The following is a 16,936-nucleotide window of genomic DNA, read 5'->3' on the forward strand; positions in this document are numbered from 1 at the left end:
TACATACCTATACATCTCAATGTACACATATAGATACATACACACAGACATATACATATATACACATGTACATAATTCATACAGTCTGCCTTTATTCATTCCCATCGCCACCTCGCCACACATGGAATACCATCCCCCTCTGCCCCTCATGTGTGCGAGGTAGCGCTAGGAAAAGACAACAAAGGCCCCATTCGTTCACACTCTGTCTCTAGCTGCCATGTAATAAAGCACAGAAACCACAGTTCCCTTTCCACATCCAGGCCCCACAGAACTTTCCATGGTTTACCCCAGACGCTTCACATGCCCTGGTTCAATCCATTGTCAGCACGTCGACCCCGGTATACCACATCGTTCCAATTCACTCTATTCCTTGCACTCCTTTCACCCTCCTGCATGTTCAGGTCCCGATCACTCAATCTTTTTCACTCCATCTTTCCACCTCCAATTTGGTCTCCCACTTCTTGTACCCTCCACCTCCGACACATATATCCTCTTGGTCAATCTTTCCTCACTCATTCTCACCATGTGACCAAACCATTTCAAAACACCCTCTTCTGCTCTCTCAACCACACTCTTTTTATTTCCACACATCTCTTACCCTTATATTGCTTACTCGATCAAACCACCTCGCACCACATAATGTCCTCAAACATCTCATTTCCAGCACATCCACCTCCTTGCGCACAACTCTATCCATAGCCCACGCCTCGCAACCATACAACATTGTTGGGACCACTATTCCTTCAAACATAGCCATTTTTGCTTTCCGAGATAATGTTCTCGACTTCCAAACATTCTTCAAGGCTCCCAGAATTTTCGCCCCATCCCCCACCGTATGATTCACTTCCGCTTCCATGGTTCCATCCGCTGCCAGATCCACTTCGAGATATCTAAAACACTTTACTTCCTCCAGTTTTTCTCCAAACTTACCTCCCAATTTACTTGACCCTCAACCCTACTGTACCTAATAACCTGGGGGATAGGGGAGAAAGAATACTTCCCACGCATTCCTCACGTGTCGTAGAAGGCGACTAAAGGGGACGGGAGCAGGGGGCCAGAAACCCTTCCCTCCTAGTATTTTGACTCTAAAAGGGGAAACAGAAGAAGGAGTCACGCGGGGAGTGCTCATCCTCCGTGAAGGCTCAGATTGGGGTGTCTAAATGTGTGTGGATGTAATCAAGATGAGAAAAAAGGAGAGATAGGTAGTATATTTGAGGAAGGGAACCTGGATGTTTTGCCTCCGAGTGAAACGAAGCTCAAGGGTAAAGGGGAAGAGTGGTTTGGGAATGTCTTGGGAGTAAAGTCAGGGGTTAGTGAGAGGACAAGAGTAAGGGAAGGAGTAGCACTACTGAAACAGGAGTGGTGGAAGTATGTGATAGAGTGTAAGAAATTAAATTCTAGATTGATATGGGTAAAACTGAAAGTTGATGGAGAGAGATGGGTGATTATTGGTGCATATGCACCTGGGCATGAGAAGAAAGATCATGAGAGGCAAGTGTTTTGGGAGCAGCTGAATGAGTGCGTTAGTGGTTTTGATGAACAAGACCGGGTTATAGTGATGGGTGATTTGAATGCAAAGGTGAGTAATGTGGCAGTAGAGGGAATAATTGGTATACATGGGGTGTTCAGTGTTGTAAATGGAAATGGTGAAGAGCTTGTAGTTTTATGTGCTGAATAAGGACTGGTGATTGGGAATACCTGGTTTAAAAAGCGAGATATACATAAGTATACGTATGTAAGTAGGAGAAATGGCCAGAGAGCATTACTGGATTACGTGTTAAACCATCCATAAACAAATTAAACAACCATGGAGACATCACACACCCCTGCCGCAAACCTACATTCACTGAGAACCAATCACTTTCCTCTCTTCCTACACGTACACATGCCTTACATCCTCGATAAAAACTTTTCACTGCTTCTAACAACTTGCCTCCCACACCATGTATTCTTAATACCTTCCACAGAGCATCTCTATCAACTCTATCATATGCCTTCTCCAGATCCATGAATGCTACATACAAATCCATTTGCTTTTCTAAGTATTTCTCACATACATTCTTCAAAGCAAACACCTGATCCACACATCCTCTACCACTTCTGAAACCACACTGCTCTTCCCCAATCTGATGCTCTGTACATGCCTTCATCCTCTCAATCAATACCCTCCCATATGATTTACCAGGAATACTCAACAAACTTATGCCTCTGTAATTTGAGCACTCACTCTTATCCCCTTTGCCTTTGTACAATGGCACTATGCACGCATTCCGCCAATCCTCAGGCACCTCACCATGAGTCATACATACATTAAATAACCTTACCAACCAGTCAATAATACAGTCACCCCCTTTTTTAATAAATTCCACTGCAATACCATCCAAACCTGCTGCCTTGCCGGCTTTCATCTTCCGCAAAGCTTTTACTACCTCTTCTCTGTTTACCAAATCATTTTCCCTAACCCTCTCACTTTGCACACCACCTCGACCAAAACACCCTATATCTGCCACTCTATCATCAAACACATTCAACAAACCTTCAAAATACTCACTCCATCTCCTTCTCACATCACCACTACTTATCACCTCCCCATTTGCGCCCTTCACTGAAGTTCCCATTTGCTCCCTTGTCTTACGCACTTTATTTACCTCCTTCCAGAACATCTTTTTATTCACCCTAAAATTTAATGATACTCTCTCACCCCAACTCTCATTTGCCCTCTTTTTCACCTCTTCCACCTTTCTCTTGACCTCCTGTCTCTTTCTTTTACATATATATATATATATATATATATATATATATATATATATATATATATATATATATATATATATATATATATATATATATTTTTTTTTTTTCTTTCTTTCATACTATTCGCCATTTCCCGTGTTAGCGAGGTAGCGTTAAGAACAGAGGACTGGGCCTTTGAGGGAATATCCTCATCTGGCCCCTTTCTCTGTTCCTTCTTTGAGAAAAACAAAAAAAAACAAGAGGGGAGGATTTCCAGCCCCCCGCTCCCTTCCCTTTTAGTCGCCTTCTACGACACGCAGGGAATACGTGGGAAGTATTCTTTCTCCCCTATCCCAAGGGATAGGGGAGAAATATATATATATATATATATATATATATATATATATATATATATATATATATATATATATATATTGGAAAGGATCACAATTTTGCGCGTGATCAAGATATTCCTATGAGTCCACGGGAAAGCTGAAACACGAAAAGTTCCCAAGTGCACTTTCGTGTAATGATCGCATCATCAGGATAGACACAAGAGAGAAATATAACATTTGGTAAATGTTTACCAAATGGCGTCCTAGCATCGTCTCTTCGATGTATATCAACTGACTGTTATATTTCTCTCTTGTGTCTCCCTGATTGTGATTATTACACGAAAGTGCACTTGGGAACTTTTCGTGTTTCATCTTTCTCGTGGACTCGTAGGAATATCTTGATCACGCGCAAAATTGCGATCCTTTCCAACATTCTCTCTCTCTCTCTCTCTCTCTCTATATATATATATATAATTTTTTTTTTTTTTTTTGCTTTGTCGCTGTCTCCCGCATTTGCGAGGTAGCGCAAGGAAACAGACGAAAGAAATGGCCCAACCCACCCCCATACACATGTATATACATACACGTCCACACACGCAAATATACATACCTACACAGCTTTCCATGGTTTACCCCAGACGCTTCACATGCCCTGATTCAATCCACTGACAGCACGTCAACCCCGGTATACCACATCGATCCAATTCACTCTATTCCTTGCCCTCCTTTCACCCTCCTGCATGTTCAGGCCCCGATCACACAAAATCTTTTTCACTCCATCTTTCCACCTCCAATTTGGTCTCCCACTTCTCCTCGTTCCCTCCACCTCCGACATATATCCTCTTGGTCAATCTTTCCTCACTCATTCTCTCATGTGCCCAAACCATTTCTAAACACCCTCTTCTGCTCTCTCAACCACGCTCTTTTTATTTCCACACATCTCTTACCCTTACGTTACTTACTCGATCAAACCACCTCACACCACACATTGTCCTCAAACATCTCATTTCCAGCACATCCATCCTCCTGCGCACAACTCTATCCATAGCCCACGCCTCGCAACCATACAACATTGTTGGAACCACTGTTCCTTCAAACAAACCCATTTTTGCTTTCCGAGATAATATTCTCGACTTCCACACATTCTTCAAGGCTCCCAGGATTTTCGCCCCCTCCCCCACCCTATGATCCACTTCCGCTTCCATGGTTCCATCCGCTGCCAGATCCACTCCCAGATATCTAAAATTATATGGTAAATTATATGGGAGGGTATTGATTGAGAGGGTGAAGGCATGTACAGAGCATCAGATTGGGGAAGAGCAGTGTGGTTTCAGAAGTGGTAGAGGATGTGTGGATCAGGTGTTTGCTTTGAAGAATGTATGTGAGAAATACTTAGAAAAGCAAATGGATTTGTATGTAGCATTTATGGATCTGGAGAAGGCATATGATAGAGTTGATAGAGATGCTCTGTGGAAGGTATTAAGAATATATGGTGTGGGTGGCAAGTTGTTAGAAGCAGTGAAAAGTTTTTATCGAGGATGTAAGGCATGTGTACGTGTAGGAAGAGAGGAAAGTGATTGGTTCTCAGTGAATGTAGGTTTGCGGCAGGGGTGTGTGATGTCTCCATGGTTGTTTAATTTGTTTATAGATGGGGTTGTTAGGGAGGTGAATGCAAGAGTTTTGGAAAGAGGGGCAAGAATGAAGTCTGTTGTGGATGAGAGAGCTTGGGAAATGAGTCAGTTGTTGTTCGCTGATGATACCGCTGGTGGCTGATTCATGTGAGAAACTGCAGAAGCTGGTGACTGAGTTTGGTAAAGTGTGTGAAAGAAGAAAGTTAAGAGTAAATGTGAATAAGAGCAAGGTTATTAGGTACAGTAGGGTTGAGGGTCAAGTCAATTGGGAGGTAAGTTTGAATGGAGAAAAACTGGAGGAAGTAAAGTGTTTTAGATATCTGGGAGTGGATCTGGCAGCGAATGGAACCATGGAAGCGGAAGTGAATCATAGGATGGGGGAGTGGGCGAAAATCCTGGGAGCCTTGAAGAATGTGTGTTAGTCGAGAACATTATCTCGGAAAGCAAAAATGGGTATGTTTGAAGGAATAGTGGTTCTAACAACGTTGTATGGCTGCGAGGCGTGGGCTATGGATAGAGTTGTGCGCAGGAGGGTGGATGTGATGGAAATGAGATGCTCGAGGACAATGTGTGGTGTGAGGTGGTTTGATCGAGTAAGTAATGTAAGGGTAAGAGATGTGTGGAAATAAAAAGAGCGTGGTTGAGAGAGCAGAAGAGGGTGTTTTGAAATGGTTTGGGCACATGGAGAGAATGAGTGAGGAAAGATTGACCAAGAGGATATATGTGTCGGAGGTGGAGGGAACGAGGAGAAGTGGGAGACCAAATTGGAGGTGGAAAGATGGAGTGAAAAAGATTTTGAGTGATCGGGGCCTGAACGTGTAGGAGGGTGAAAGGCGGGCAAGGAATAGAGTGAATTGGATCGATGAGGTATACCGGGGTTGACGTGCTGTCAGTGGATTGAATCAGGGCATGTGAAGCGTCTGGGGAAACCATGGAAAGCTGTGTGGGGCCTGGATGTGGAAAGGGAGCTGTGGTTTCGGGCATTATTGCATGACAGCTAGAGACTGAGTGTGAACGAATGAGGCTTTTGTTGTCTTTTCCTAGCGCTACCCCGCTCACATGAGGGGGGAGGGGGATGGTATTCCATGTGTGGCGAGGTGGCGATGGGAATGAATAAAGGCAGACAGTGTGAATTGTGTGCATGGGTATATATGTATGTGTCTGTATATATATGTGTACATTGAGATGTATAGGTATGTATATTTTGCGTGTGTGGACGTGTGTGTATATACATGTGTATGGGGGTGGGTTGGGCCATTTCTTTCGTCTGTTTCCTTGCGCTACCTCGCAAACGCGGGAGACAGCGACAAAGCAAAAAAAAAAAAAAAAAATATATATATATATATATATATATATATATATATATATATATATATATATATATATATATATATAAAACACAAACACACACACACACGAGTACCTTACCTATAATTGAAATTTATATTTTTAGTATTGATATAAGGCTGAAGAATTTACGTGCCCAAATATGCAGATGACCCCACCTCAAATATGCAGTGTAGTTCTGGGTCCTCCACTTCAGCAAGAATATTCTTTTTTTGAAAGCAGTGTTGCGAAGAACTAAATCGATTTCATCAGTGTGTAACAAACCATACGATGACAGACTGCGAGGACTGAATTTGTTCTCTAAGCATGAGGCGTCTCCGTGGCAAATTAATGTTTTGAAATGCATAAATGATTCAACAACGTCGATTTTGAAAATTTCTTTACAGTTATGTCAGCATAACCAACAAGACAAAATGGACTAAAACTTAAGAGGTCATAGTGTTATTCTGGATTGTATAAAAATACTTCACCATCGACTTCGACGCATGAACTAAGTTCCCAAAACATGTTCAAATCAAAACAATATATTCAAAATTAGTCTTGATCATTATCTGTCACTCTCCGGTATTGAATAATTTTTTAATTAATCACCGTAACGCCGTGGTATATTTCGCTACCTTCTAAACAACTGAACTTGCCTTGGTCATGTTGCGCTAACTTACCAACATTGATGAACCCCATGTCTCTTAAGGGAACAGGAAAGAATTATTGTACCAATCATCCTTCCACATATTGATTGATATAAACAACAATTCGCAAGGCTAGAGCTCAAAGTTTATTATCACAATTGTCTTATTAACAGAGTGAAGGGATGAATGTTATTAGAGGTAGGGTACAACATGCCATATTCACGTTCATTCTATTCTAAGATGACTTCCGTACACAAAATTTCCCTCAGGCATGTTGAACGCGCGAAGCATTTTTCCAGTTTTCTTTCCGGCGTGTTACCAAAGGGAGTGGAGGGTGGAGAGTCTTTACTTTGCTGTCCTCTTGTTGCAGTTTTAAATTTTTTTCAAATTGTGTTAAGGCCAGAGCACCTTTCTTGGACCTTGAGTGAGTGGTTTGCGTAACTGTGCAAGTGATTATTTAAGATAACTTCTGTAACCATGTTTTTACCGAGATAGAAATAGTCTATCATCATATGTATACAAAAAGTAACCTGTCATCATATGTATATACTTCTTATTCGAGCTTTTTGAATATTTCCACAAAGTTACTAAAAATGCTTTTATGCATTTCTTATGGATTTAAGATGCTGAATTTTCAGGCAAGAGCACAAAAAGTGAATACTCAGAAAATTATTGTTCATTAAATTATAGAAGAAAAAGTAACCTGTCATCATATGTATATAGTTCTTATTCGAGCTTTTTAAATATTTCCACAAAGTTACTAAAAATGTTTTTATGCATTTCTTATGGATTTAAGATGCTGAATTTTCAGGTTAGAGCACAAAAAGTGAATAATCAGAAAATTATTGCACATTAAATTATAGAAGAAAAAGTAAATGACCGAAAAAACCCAAGCCACGTCTGTAGACCTAGTTGCGCTTTATTATCATGTGGATGTTTTGTACTGTGCTATATATCCAGTCGACTGCAACGGTACATGTAACTGGCTTATTACAGCCAGAAATTGTTCAGTTAACGGAACACTACCTCCTACCTGTTGCTATGTAGTGGATAGGTCTTCCCCTCAGCAGAACATGTGGCGTTCAGCTTGCCTGAAAGAGAGAGTTTTACCTTTATGTATCTGGTAAGGAAAACATATGTTGTATATATAGATAGATAGCACTACTCCTGAGCAGGAATTGTGGGGAGTATGTGAAACAGTGGATTTCTAGATTGATGTGGGTAAAGATAAAAGTGGCTGGTAAGTGATGGGTGATTATTAATGCTTATGCACTTAGCAATGATTAGAAAGAGCATGAGAGAGAAGTGCTTTTGGAGCAGCTAAGCGAGTGTGTCAGCAGTTTTGATGTAAGAGAGTGGGTATTAACGTTGGATGATTTGAATGCGAAGGTGAGTAATGTGGCAGTTGAGGGTATAATTGAGGACATGGGCTGTTCATTATTATGAATGGAAATGGTAAAGAGCTTGTGGAGTTGTGCACTGAAAAAAGACTGGCGAATGAGAATAGCTGGTTAAAAAAGAGGAACAAACAAGTATTCTTATGTAAGTAGGAAAGATGGCCAACGATCATTGAAGGATTGCATATCTATTGATACGTGTGTAAGAGAGACTTTTGGATGAAAATGTGCTGAGAAGGACAGCTGGCGAGATGTCTGATCACTATCTTGTGGAGGCGAGGGGAAAGATTTGTAGGGAATTTTGGTAAAGAAACAATATTAGTAAGAAGGTAGCGTTGAACGTGACTGAGTTTGGAAAAGAGACTTGGATGAAGAAACACCAGGAGATATCGAGTGTAGAATGGCAGTAGGTGAGAATAAATGAAGCAAGGGGAGTGTGGTGAGGAATAGAAGGTATTTAGGGAAGCAGTGATGTCATTTGCTAAAGATGCACTTAGCAAGCGAGAGGTGGGAGGTGGGCAGATTAGAGTGGGTAATGAGTGGTGGAAAGAAGTAAAGTTTTTAGCAAAAGAGAAAAGGGAGGCGTTTGGCCGTTACTTATAAGGAAAGAGTGTAAATGATTGGGGGATGTGCAAGAAAAAGCGGCAGGAAGTCGAGGAAGGTGCAGGGGTTGAAAAAGAGGGCAAATGAGAGTTGGGGTGAGAATAATTAAATTTAGGGATAATATAAAGATTTCTGACAGGAGGTTGATAGATGTGCGAAAAACGAGAGATCAGATAGGAACATCGGTGAAGGGGGCAAATGATAACAGGTAGTGAAGAAATGAGGATGAGATGGAGTGAATATTTTAAACTGTTGAATGTGTTTGATAAGAGTGGCAGATGTAGGGTGTTTAGGTCCGATAGTATGCTAATTGAGAGAGCCATGGAGAGTGATTTAGTGTAGAGAGAAAAGGCGGTGAAAGCCTTTTGCAAGATGAAATGTGGGAACGCGGCAAGATGAAATGAGGCATGAGGATGAAGTGGACGTTACTGCATTTGAGTTCATTAAGAAGGGAATGAATGTTTTTGAGTGATTGGTAAGGATATTCAATGAATGTATGGATCATGAAGTGCCTGAGGATTGGGAAATGCATGTATGGTGCCATTGTACAAATGCAAAGGTGATAAAGGCGAATGTTCAAACAACAGAGGCATGTTTGTTGAGTGCACCTGGAAGTTGTATGGGGAGGGGGGTAGGGGTATTGCTTGAGAGGGTAAAGACATCTACAGAGCATCAGATTGGGGAAGAGTAGTGTTGTTTCACAAGTGGTAGAGGATGTGTGGATCAGGTGTTTGCTTTAAAGAATGTGTGCGAGAAATACTTGAGTAAAAATGGATTTGTATGTAGAATTTATGGATCTGGAGTGTCAGGTAACAGACGGAGAGGCGCCACATTCGCTTCCATCTATACTCGAGCTGTCGTGTGCAATTCACCGAAACCACCGCCCCATATCCGCATCCAGGCCCCACAGACCTTTCCATAGTTTACCCTGGACGTTTCACATTCCCTGGTTCAGTCCACTGAAAGCGTGTTCACCCTAGTATACTACATCGCTCCAATTCACTATTTCGTGCACATCTTTCACCCTCCTGCATGTTTAGGTTCTGGTTGCTCAAATCTTTTTCACTCTTTCCTTCTCTCTCCAATTTGTTCTCTCAATCCTCCTTGTCCCCTTCACTTCTGACACATATATCCCTTTGTCAACCTTTCCTCACTCATTTTCTCAGTATATCCAAACATTTTAACACACCCTCTTCTGCTGTCTCAACCACACTCTTTATTACCTTACATCTCTCTTACTCTTTCATTACTCGACGAATCCACCTTACACCACATTTTGTCCTCAAACAGTTCATTTCCAACACATTCATCCTCTTCCGCACAACCCTAATGTGATCCATCTGTAGTTGGATATGTATTTAAGAGCATTACGGATATGTGATCCCTCAAGTCGCGTAGATGAATGTAGTCATATAAGACGTACCTTTAAGTAGTAATGTTACGCTAAGTAGTTTGTGAATAAAGCTTATAGGGAAACCCGTAAGACACTTTATCCATCTGGTAAAAAAGTGGAAATTATAGTTCAAAATGTTTGGTGCTGCCATATTGTTCTTACTTTGCTGAAGTAGAACAGGAAATAAGCCATAACGATATTTAACAGTGTCATCACACACCCTTGACGTAAGCCCACTCATCCTCCTCTCTTCCTACAAGCAGATTGCCTAAAAAGCTCCTTACCATGTTATAACTTTCCTTCAGTATTCTATATTTGTAGCATCTTCCACATAGCATCTGTCAACCCTAGTATCTGTTTATCGTCTACCACTCCTGAAGCGACACTGGTTCTCCTTATTCTGATACCCTGTGCTTGACACTATCTGCACAACTTGATTCTGATGTTCTGTGAATGATACTATCTGCACAGTCACCACTCTCCTATACAACTTACCAGGCACAATCAACAGATTTTTAATTCTGTAATTCGAACATTCACTTTTATCCTTCATGAAGTGGCACTATACAGACATCCTGCCAGTCCTCAGTCACCTCACCTTGGGCTATAGATACACGGAAAATTGACTAACCCACCAAAAATATTATAGTCCTAAGATTTTTAGGTGGAGGCACATCCACTCCAGCAGTATTACCACACTAGCCTATGCAAGGATTATGCCAAATCCTCTTTTAATCAGTACCAAACGCCATGACTCTCGCTCCACACATCACCTCATTCTCGACATGCTACACTCAACATCACATCGTCACATTCAATAGTTCTTCAGACTCGTGGCTTCATAACTTTATCATTGCTTGTTACCATTTCCCTATCCGTTCTCTTCAATGTTGCAACCGTTATTCTCTTGTTTTCCTCGCACTACTGACCTTCCAAAACATATTCTCTTTGAAGTTTGCCAATACTCTTCCACCCTATCTCTCGTTTGCCCTCTTTCAGCCCTAGCAGCTTCCTCTTGTACATGTTCCAATCATACGTGTTCCTCTCCTGCAGGTACTGCCAATGTTCCTTTCTTTTCTTTTGCATTAGTAGCTTAACTTCATGCCACCAATCACTACCTTTTGTCATAAGCACACCTCCAACCTGCATGCCACACACTTCACCTTTACACTTTTGTCACACTATTACTTAAAAGACACTACGAAACATCCTGTGATGAATTTCTTACGCCTGCAACATTTGTAGCCTAAACTAATTCCCATAACACGCGAGGATTTACCTTAAGATCTTACACTGGGTTAGGTAGAAGTTCTTGTAAAAACCTCATTATTTCTCAAATACGTCTGTCCTTACATTCTCAATCAGTTTTCAAAAGGATTACCAATAGATCTTTTGACATGATAATCTTTAGAGAAATGGATAATTTTCTTTATGATGTTTAAACCTGTTTTCATAAACACCCAGAAATCCTCTTAAAATGTCGGACAAAATTTCAGCTAAGATTTTTAATTTAAGTATGATTCTATATTACGAAAATATTTAAAGTAAATATATTTTTTCTCATAGATTTTTGTATAAAATGATATATTCCTTCTTTGTACCATTTAATGAAATGATATTCGGCACAAATTTTCCAATAAAGACTGAAAATGGTAGAAAAATAAAAAATCGATGCTGTGAAATTTCTTTTCAATCACACTATACGTGACAGACGGCTCTCACCTGCACTGTACTAACCTTGAATAGCTTTGACTATTTCTTGGTTACCCCACGTCACTGCCAAGTCCAACGCTGTGGTCCCTGTTGGAGAAAGTACGTTTTTTTTTTATATCAAATTTCATGCATGCCTTTTGTACGTAACATACATTTTTATCACTCATTCTCTGTAAACTTCTTTTTAGTGAAACACACACACACACACACACACACACACACACACACACACACACACACACACACACTACGATTAACACGGATGCTCGCCAGGTGCGTATCCTGGGCGCAGCAGTCGGCCCATAGTAAGCCTAGCCGTTCGTCATCTCCTTGGGCTTGTCGATAAATGGGCACCTCGTTTAGGCAGGTGTGCGAGTGTATATGTACATAGGCGTAAATTCATGGTATATACATACAAGGTTAAGAGTCGGGTCAACACTAGAGTAAAAGTTTCTCACGTGACAAATAGTAATCACGAAATTATAATTATCATACACCATTAGGTTGGGGAAATTATAGGTAGTTAGAGAGAAGGTCAGAAGTTAGAGCAACTGAATGAAGCAAATAAACAATCAAGAAACCGACTGATGTAAACCTTAATGAAAAATGTCATCACATACAAGAGGAAATCAGGCAACTGAGAAACAAAAGTTCACATGTAACCCAGGTATTGAGAAGGAACGTGACCAGAGTAAATATGACCATACAGGAAAACTATCAAAGGCTAGAAAAGTATTCTTTATATTTTCTTAAGACAGAACATTGATGAAATGCCTATAACAAAGATCAGACAAATTGTAAGAGAAGATCAACAATGATGCTACTAGACTTTCGTCCGTGACTGGAGCTTCCAACGTTAAAAAAAATACCGCTACCACCACTACTACTACTCCCACCACCACCGCTAGTACTACTACTCCCACCACCACCGCTAGTACTACTCCCACCACCACCGCTAGTACTACTACTCCCACCACCACCGCTAGTACTACTACTCCCACCACCACCGCTAGTACTACTACTCCCACCACCACCGCTAGTACTACTACTCCCACCACCAGTACCACTATCACCACCACTTAGTAGTACTACTGCTACTACTAACACCACCACCACCATTGCTAGTACTACTACTACAACCACCACTACTAGTACTACTACTGCTACCACCATCTGTTACGCACCTGCGTGTTCGTTGTGTCTATGTCACTGAAAGTTGTATGTTATAGGTAAGGCACGTGGTGACCTGGGAGGTCTCAAGATATTCCTCGGCCGCTCCCACGCCATCTGAGATCTCACACACCCACGCCAGGTGGCCATTTAGCTATCCATGTCGCACTTGGCCTGCTAATTATTCCTCGAGTAAAGTGGTCAAGTGATCCGGGGTCAGCCACGAGGTCTTGCCTGAAAAGGTCGCCCACCCATCCTGGTTGCGTCGTCAGAGATGCAGAGCTGGGCCTTTAGACAGTGCGATGGCCGGACCTTAGGCCTCCAGCCAAGCACGTCGGAATGAGGGCATGACTATCAGTGTTGACCAATCAAGAGTAATTGTGGTCATTCCTCCATACCGTAGCCGAGAGTGGCAGGTCAGGGCGGGGCTGGCCGCTCCCGGCTGCCCTGACGACTGCTTGTCGGCGATTCCTTCAGCCATCACGTACCCAGCAGGTAATGTAGGTTTTACTAGTCTCAAACCCCGTAGCCACCGCTGCCCTAAATTGTTAGATATTAGACTGTGTCGTGTCGGGTACCAATGCAACAATGTATTGTAACTTGTCACAGAATTGCCCACAAATAAGCGTATCTTGTATCATGTTTCTATAATCATATCGTCATAAAGAGACTTCCTGGTTTGAAATCTTACCAGGAAAGTGGAATGTTAAGTGTTAACGAAAATATCTATACCCTATTAATGTGCTCTTATTTTGTACCCTTTATTTCTTGTATTTCATGTAGATTTAACCCTGGTTTTGCTCTCATCCCATAACGTTAAGATAGCGTTATCCAGTGTGCGTAACAAACTGACGATCCTTGCTATGATCGTACAAACTAACGATCCTTGCTATGATCGTAAAACCTTGCCAAGATTTTTAACACATCACTACTATAACACTACTGCTACCACCACCACTACTCGTACTACTAGAACTACTACTACTATCAACACCACCACCACTACTAGTACTACCACCACCACAACCACCAACACTAGTACTACTACTAAGAATACCACCACTTCTACTATTACCACTACTACTACCACCACCAATACTAGTGATATTACTATTACCACTACTACCAGCACCACTACTATTAGTACTACTATTACCACCACCACCACTACTAGTACTACTACTACCAAATCGTCCACTGCCACCACTTTCACTACCACTGCTGGTACCACTACCACCTTTACTAGTACTACTACTATGACAACGGCAACAAGACAATAACAGGAACAACAACTGCTATAACTAAGATGACTTTAAATTCTGTACATAAGTGTGGGCACGAGCACTTCAACTGTCCTGCAGCACAGTACTACTACTGCTTCATCTTGCTTCCCTTCATACCTTGGTCGTCTGGTATGGTCAGGTCTGGGCAAGACTCCAGTATGGACAACACTGCCGCCCTAATCTTGGCCTTGATCCAGGAGATGATCGCTGTTGCTCCTGGAATTATAAAAATGATTGACGTGAAACCTAGATACACAGTGGTGCATGAGACAAAGATATATGCATAAACCAGCATTCTCTTCAATTATGCTATGTGGGAACCCCATACCAGAAACGGTTGTACTGATATGCCGTCTCTTACAACAGATTTTTAGTTATACATCAATGATATCTCGTATAATACACCTCATAGGCGTGTTATGATTGAGAACTATCGTACAACAAAAGTGATTGTGTAACCTACAACATACGAGATTGTTATCCTAAGAACTATCCTACATCAGACACGCTTATCATAAGAACTAACCTACATCAGACGTGGTTGTATCCTAAGAACTATCCTACATCAGACACGCTTATCATAAGAACTAACCTACATCAGACGTGGTTGTATCATAAGATCTATCCTACATCAGACACGCTTATCATAAGAACTAACCTACATCAGACGTGGTTGTATCATAAGAACTATCCTACATCAGACACGCTTATCATAAGAACTAACCTACATCAGACGTGGTTGTGTTATAAGAACTATCCTACATCAGACACGCTTATCATAAGAACTAACCTACATCAGACGTGGTTGTGTTATAAGAACTATCCTACATCAGACACGCTTATCATAAGAACTAACCTACATCAGACGTGGTTGTATCATAAGAACTATCCTACATCAGACACGCTTATCATAAGAACTAACCTACATCAGACGTGGTTGTGTTATAAGAACTATCCTACATCAGACACGCTTATCATAAGAACTAACCCACATCAGACGTGGTTGTGTTATAACTAATCTACATAGAAATGGTTGTGTTATAACTATTCCACATCAGACGTGGTTGTATCATAAGAACTATCCTACATCAGACATGGTTGTGTTGTGATGATTACCATGCATCAAAAATGGTTATAAAAACTATCCTACATCAGACTTGGTTGTGTTATAGCTATCCTACATCAGACGTGGTTGTATCATAAGAACTATCCTACATCAGACATGGTTGTGTTGTGATAATTACCATGCATCAAAAATGGTTGTGTTATCATAAGAACTATCCTACATCAAACGTGGTTATGTTATAACTATCCTACATCAGGCGTGGTTGTTATTATAAAATAACTCCTATACATCAAGAATGGGACATTAGTAAGATTCCAAGTAACTTTTGAAGGAAGTCATACTATTAGTGGTATGACTTGGAAAATTATAAGTGACCACAGCAACAATAATTCAGAACAGTAACTATGTCAACTATCCATGTCGTTAATATGTTAATAACGGCAATAATCACTTCAGATTAACCATAACAGTAGCCATCAACAGCAGCCGTGTCAACAAAACACGGCATTAACCATATTTACGATAATTAGACAACAGAATTAGACAACAGAAACAACTGTAACTGACCAGAACAACACAAGCAAGGCGACAGTGACATGAACAACATAAAGCACGGCAACAGTGACCAGAACAGCAATCGTGTAATGCTAAACACAAGAACAATGATCATGACAGCAGTGATAATCGTGGCTACAACAGTATGAACAATAATCAGCTTAACAATAAACACCATCAACGATCACATTACATTATTATCATCACGAGACATCAACAATCTCAAGAAGAGAAAGAAAAACAGAAATCGAGGGCAACACTGTCCCAAGATACAAGGTACATCAATAGCCCAAGTTGTTCTGGAGGTTGAGGATGACATACGATACTGAAATTATTCTAGAGGTAGAACTTGATACATTACCCATGCTGTTCTAGAGGTCAAGGTTGAGATACTTTACCAAGCTGTATTAGAAGTCAAAGTTACGATACATTACCCAAGTTGTTCTGGAGGTCGAGGTTAGCTCCGGCCTCAGTCAGTCTTCGTCTGTGAGTGTTGGAGGTGGCAAGGAGGAGGGCGGTGTAGCCTGCCGGAAATAGGCCTCATCACCTCTTAAGAATGACCTACTCTTCACCATGTTTGTTTCAGGCATATATTGATTAAATGTCAACTATCAAAAAATGTAAATGTCAAAATAGGATACATATATCACACAATACCCTCCAACAGCCAGGATTCGAACCCAGGAGCGATCATAGCCTAACCGTTACATTCCCGACTACCACGCAAAAGTCCTAGGTTCTAATCGTAACTGTCGGAGGGTATTATGGTTCTAAGTGCGCTTTCATATCCAATGATTACAATACAAATTATTTCATCATACTTAGTCGGTCTCCCGCGTTAGCGAGGTAGCGCAAGGAAACAGACGAAAGAATGGCCCAACCCACCCACATACACATGTATATACATAAACGCCCACACACGCACATATACATACCTATACATTCATACAGATATATACATATATACACAAGTACACTCATACTTGCTGCCCCCATCCATTCTCGTCGCCACCCCGCCACACATGAAACGGCACTCCCCTCCCCCCGCGCGAGGGCGGGGTAGCACCGGGAAAAGACACAA

The 16,936-nt window shown here is 41.2% G+C and overlaps 1 protein-coding gene across 2 annotated transcripts in view; it reads right to left on the reverse strand.

Annotated features, from left to right (window-relative positions):
• Positions 1-16,936, reverse strand: part of LOC139765062 (uncharacterized) — a 92,181-nt gene that overhangs the window by 7,232 nt on the left and 68,013 nt on the right. For both annotated transcript variants that reach the window (XM_071692162.1, XM_071692161.1), the window contains exons 10-13: positions 16,290-16,379; positions 14,352-14,450; positions 11,806-11,868; positions 7,709-7,766 (exon numbers count right to left, since the gene is read on the reverse strand). In XM_071692162.1, coding sequence (XP_071548263.1) covers positions 7,709-7,766; positions 11,806-11,868; positions 14,352-14,450; positions 16,290-16,379 — 310 coding nt within the window. The remainder of the gene's footprint in view (positions 1-7,708; positions 7,767-11,805; positions 11,869-14,351; positions 14,451-16,289; positions 16,380-16,936) is intronic.

Source organism: Panulirus ornatus, chromosome 52 (assembly GCF_036320965.1).
Source record: "Panulirus ornatus isolate Po-2019 chromosome 52, ASM3632096v1, whole genome shotgun sequence".
NCBI lineage: Eukaryota > Metazoa > Arthropoda > Malacostraca > Decapoda > Palinuridae > Panulirus > Panulirus ornatus.